The following is a 5,539-nucleotide window of genomic DNA, read 5'->3' as shown; positions in this document are numbered from 1 at the left end:
CTGTTGATCTATTTGCCATGCAATAATTTCTCATCCCTCATTTTTTTGCAGGACACCATTGAAATTGACCTGCATATTACCGATAAAGGCTTAAAGTAAGTCAGAAATGTTGTCATAAAATGATAAAATACTACGTCCATCATTGTTTTTAATAAATCTAAATATGTCCACATATCAACTGCTTTTATCTCTTTCAGCACTTACTGCAAGTCGAGCTCTATCAAGATTCACACGTTATTTCTGGAGCTGCAGTAAGTGTCAATCTCAATCTGAAAATCTACGGGGGAGGCAGCCTCCTTCTCAGCATACCTCAAACCCACAGGGTGTTAAAAGGCAGGGTCATAAACCACAACTGTCAAACAGGCTCTCTTAAAAAAAGAAAGAAAAAAAAGGCTCACATTTTTTAATCTGAAATGTTCTTTTTAGTTAAAACTAAAAGATGCGACGTAAAGGTTTGGTTCTGTTTTTAGAATCCACTCAAATATAGAGGAAATTTAACCACAAAAACAAATGTGTCTTTTTTATTTTCACTTCTGTTATGTTTGCACACAGAGGAAATATTGCTGCTGGCGACCAGCTGCTTCTGTACCTCAAGTGTGGTCAACAGTTTCCTCACAAGCATCTCAATGAGTCACATTCAAACTCAAGATTAATGACAGCAAACCTCTTGTAATAACCTGCTCACTACAACTACTCAATATTACATAACATAATTGTGCAGGAGTTCCTGTGTCGTGCTAGTCTCTGGCCAATCGGTGGTCGGCAGTGTTTTAACTCCACCGTCTTGTATCCGCTCATCTTGCTTGGAACCTTAACCGAGGTGATAAAAAAAAAGTAACAGGTACCATCCACCACTTTTACTAATAAAAAAACACCAAAAAACAAGTTGATTTGAGCCATGCCGTACACTTTAGTGGAAGCAGAGTTATTAGCATTCATGTGGAGTCGTGTATCTGTCTTTTTAACTCTTTTTTGGTCTCAACCATAGACCGTATATTAATGGACAGAGCATGTGTGACATCACCCTTTGGTTTGTGGCGATCTGCTATCCGTCGTTGAGGTGCGTTACGTTAAGGGTGCAGCGAGTGGGAGGAGTGAGGGAGGAGTGAGGGAGGAGTGAGGGAGGTGTGAGGGAGGAGCTCTTACACTCTACGTTACCTTTCACACTTTCACAGGCAATCACGTGATAGCCAAGCCCTAAAACACCCCCTGCTCTTTCGCCGATTTTAAAATCAATGAGACCATAATTCCAAAAATGAACATCATTCTGTGTTGCAGAAGACTTAAAAGTTGCGATTGGGTCAATAAACTCATTATGAAAATGTTTACTGAGGGAATAAATCAAGTGAGAAGTGGGTCACTTTCTCAAAAAGTCCCTGGCACCTGCTAAGAGGTACTTTTTTTTAGTACTACCTCAGTAGAGGTTCCAAGTGAGCTGAGGCGATACCAAAAGGTGACGTGAAAACCTGAAGACTACTGATTGGTCGAAGACAATCATCACTATTCACTGCGTTGTCATTGACAGCGACAGACGGGGGGTGTCCTCAACAAACGCGCCGTCTTTAAATAGTTTAGCCAGCGTTTTTTTTTCTGCTGCCTCCAGCTTTTTGAAACCGATGTGTCTTCTGGCTGTGGCGACAGCCCCATGCCGAGAATCCACAACAACACACCTTTGACGTTCTGTGTGCGTGTCGTGTTATGTCACGGCGATTTTGCAATGACGACCAGCAGCAGCTCGCCTCACGCATGAGGCGGTACTAATCTGCAATGGAAAAAGGAGCACGGGGCACCGTGGTCGGGTCGAGCCGAGTCGAGGCGAGTAGTGCAGCTGACATTAATGGAAAAACACCATTAGACTTCTACAGAAACCTCCTTTTACAACCGCACGTGTCGCCCCCTGCTTGAATTCAGATAGAAGCTAGATTTGAGGTACTTTGCCAAACCAGATGCTTTGTCCACTAATTTTACAGTCAATGGTCTCAACTGACCCTTGAGAAAAACATATTACTTTTTTTGTAGGTTGGAAAACCAACACAAAGAGCTGAAATACACTAAAACAGTTTACATTACACACACAGTCATTTGATGCATCCGCTGCTTTAAAACATAAAAACATGCGGGCTCCCACTGTCTCTCATAGTGTTTTTTTGTCTTTTTTCCACCAGAATGACTATGAATATTTCCTATCTCTCTCACATGGAGCAGCTTTCCTTGAACACATTTGAGTACATTGACTGTGGCACCAATTCAACAACCCCTCATCCTGTGAGATGATGAAATCAAAACGAAAAACACCAAAGTGGGAGTGTGAAATGATGAATATTCTGGCCGCATTGCACCCTTTTCCTCTTTTGTGTCTGATGTGACTTCGCAGATGAAATCTACTGTCAAACATTCATGTGATTCATGTCTTTAACTTAAAAAAAACACTACCAATGAATTAGAATAGAAATCCTGAAGTATCAGCAACAAAAAAGTAACAAATGAGGAAATGTGGTTACATTCCACCACTGATTTTATTCTGTATGTTGTTTTGGCATACCTCAGACTTTAATCAATCATTATAGATATAGATGATTCAAATGAACTTATATTTTTAGCATGAATGTTTTTGCTCTGTTTGTTCCAGATCCTCCTAAAATCTGTATCACATGCAAGTTTGTCAAAAACAGCACAATTTCTTACATTAAAATTTTTTAAACTGTGTATTTTAGTTTGAAGACATGTATTTTTCTTATAAAAGTCTACTCATTTTTGATCAGGATGCCACAGAATGTGTAAATAGGACTTTTGATAATGTAAAAATAAACTGGCATTTTGATTCTGTAAATATTTGCTGGTTATTTAAGACTGTCGTAAATTGTGAGTTAAATGGATCGTCTTTGCGTTGAACTAAATTAAATCGCTGCTGCTATTCCTGGCTGAGATACCATGAGGAGCCGTTTTCCACCGTATGGAGAAAAGTCAAAACGGTGTGTACACACACACGCGATAAACTTCCCAGTTTATACGGTAACCCATGATAACCTCCTGACCGAAACTACCATTATGTATCCAGCCATCCAGCTATGCAACAACTTCTATTAATAGTCTGCAATTTTACTTATGTAACACTCAAATGACAAATGAACACAACTAAGTATTTTTACATTATGGCATTTATTTTACTAAATGCAAAAACAAACTTTTTGATGTTATTGAACATCTGTTACATTCAAGCCATTGCCAGGTGAGTTGCTCCAAAGCTAACTGAACAACTGCCACTGGTAGCCGCTCCCGGAGCTCTGTAGCGGTTAATACCACCATCCACCCCCGCTCTGATTATATTGTTCCACATTCATGTTACAGTACGTTTTCTTAGTTTAAAATACTTATTTTTAAGGTATATGATATACGGCCTATTAGTGAATAAACATTGACAACTGTGAGGGTCACAACACTTTCGTTGGTGTCATTGGTCACAATAAACCCCCCCCAGCCCCTGATGTAAGAAAGACTTGGTTCAAGACCGGTTCAAAACCAAGGCGGTAAGCCAATGGCCACAAAGCGGATCCCTGTGGCGCCATTTTAATGCTACATAGCACTCACCCGCCGTTAGCATCCCATTGACTGCCATTCATTTTGGCGCCACTTTGACAGCAAATAACTTTACATCTGAAGCATTTAAAGACTCTATTTGTCGGTTGTTTATTTCTAAAGAAACTCGACATTATGTAAAGGCTCAATTACCTTGAAGCTCAAGTTATGGCTCTGTAGCAGCCATTTTGGTAAAATTAGGCTAAGGATTGTGGCATGACCAAGCGACTTGCTGTCGCATAGTCAACAAATCACCGTATTGTCAGGAGAAGCTCACAGACATATTTGACTTACATTAGCTGTTTAGGTTTAATCACTAATGTTAACTAGCATTTTAGTTAGCATTTTTTAGCCTATGCCTGTGTTATCTCCTAACAAACTGTATACCTACGCTCTCCGTCTAATCATAAAATGGTGTTGTGTCCACTTTGATAAAAAGAAAAGTTATTCATTATTGCTTCAGTGTCACGTCAGCACAGATCAGAATGTTTCTTTCTGTACAGTATGTACAAAAAAAACCCAAATTATCTACAACTAAACCCACATTTCTCTGCAGTTCTTAAAGTACTCCACAGGGTGGAGCCAAGGATTTGTTAAAACTGACAAAGTACTCTGGCATGTACTGCAGACATGTCTTAATTAAACCAAACTACAAGAATGTCTTTTTCATACTTTGTTGATACTTTGATGTCTATTTTATGTCTCTTTATACTTCTACTCCAATGTATTTCATAAGGGAATACTTCACTTCATTTATTTAAAGCTGGAGTTACTAGTTACTTTGCAGATGATATCATTATAACGTGTTATTATTATTAGCATTTTATTGTTAAAATGTCCTGCAAAAGGAACACCAGCAGCAACATGTATGTGATGAAGCCATGAGTGCATCAATAATTATAATTCAGTAATATCAAAATACATTTTTGCCAAATTTGTACTTTTACTTTTGATACTCTAACTATATTTTGTTGGTAATACTTTCTAACTTACTTACGTACGTAATTTTACTCCAGCGAAATTTAGATGCGGGACTTTTACCTGCAACAAAGTGTTTTTCCTTTGTTGTATTGCTACTTTTACTTACATACGTGCATATCCACGCTCCTTATATTTCTTTACTTTTATTTCTACTCTGATATTCATGTACTTTGTGCAACTGTAAGATAGAATTTACCTTCAGGGATCAATGAAGTGTTTCTGATTCTGATTCTGATTAAGTAAAAGATCGGAGTACTTCCTTAGTGTTTTCCCTGGGTTTGGGCCTTTCAACAAACTTGAGAAAGCGTGAACACATAACGCCAATCTTGGTCTCCCCCCACTGGCCACCTGTGCGTTATAGGATAGATTTTAAGATTTTATTGCTTGTTTTTAAGGCCTTAAATGGTCTGGCGCCACATAATCTGGATGATCTCTTCTGACATCATTCTCCAGTCAGAACGCTGAGGTCAACCAATCAGCTGCTCTTGGATGTCCCGAGATCAGAGCTGGAAAATAAGGGTGACAGACCCTTGGTAGTGGGTGCCCCCATCCTATGGAACCACCTCCCCGTGCATATTAAAGCTGCAAAGACCCAACAAACCGCTGCTTGAGACGCACCTTTTGCAGTAGCTTTTAACCTTAGTTAACCTGGTTTCTGATGTCATAAAACGTTTTTTTGTTTCCCTGTCATTCATTTTGATTGTAGTCATTTTTTATACTTGTTATTTGTGTATTTGACATCAACCCTGTTCAGCACTTTCGTCCACTGTTATGTGCTATAGAAATAAAATTGACATTGACATATTTGGCGGAGGGTTTTAAGGGTATTTCCTCAAGAAAATGGGATGGTTTTCAATTTAAAAAATAATAGCCTCTCTGTGTTCATTTCTTTCACAGTGTGTGGTCTTTCCACCACAGATCGTGCGGTTCCCCACTCTACCGGCAGGGGGCGCGGAGCAGCCGTCCAGGGGGCCGTGACGTC

The 5,539-nt window shown here is 39.3% G+C and overlaps 1 protein-coding gene across 1 annotated transcript in view; it reads left to right on the top strand.

The window, feature by feature from the left end:
- Positions 1–2,388, top strand: part of tmem106a (transmembrane protein 106A) — a 4,133-nt gene extending 1,745 nt beyond the window's left edge. The window contains 3 exon segments of the mRNA XM_034860804.1: positions 4–95; positions 198–251; positions 2,166–2,388. Of these exon segments, the coding sequence (XP_034716695.1) occupies positions 4–95; positions 198–251; positions 2,166–2,274 (255 nt within the window). The 3' untranslated portion in view covers positions 2,275–2,388.
- The last annotated feature ends 3,151 nt before the right edge of the window (positions 2,389–5,539 follow it).

This window comes from Etheostoma cragini, chromosome 21 (assembly GCF_013103735.1).
Source record: "Etheostoma cragini isolate CJK2018 chromosome 21, CSU_Ecrag_1.0, whole genome shotgun sequence".
Classification (NCBI taxonomy): Eukaryota; Metazoa; Chordata; class Actinopteri; order Perciformes; family Percidae; genus Etheostoma; species Etheostoma cragini.
The sequence above is the reverse complement of the archived record's forward strand: the minus strand, read 5'-3'. Positions and strand labels throughout refer to the sequence as shown.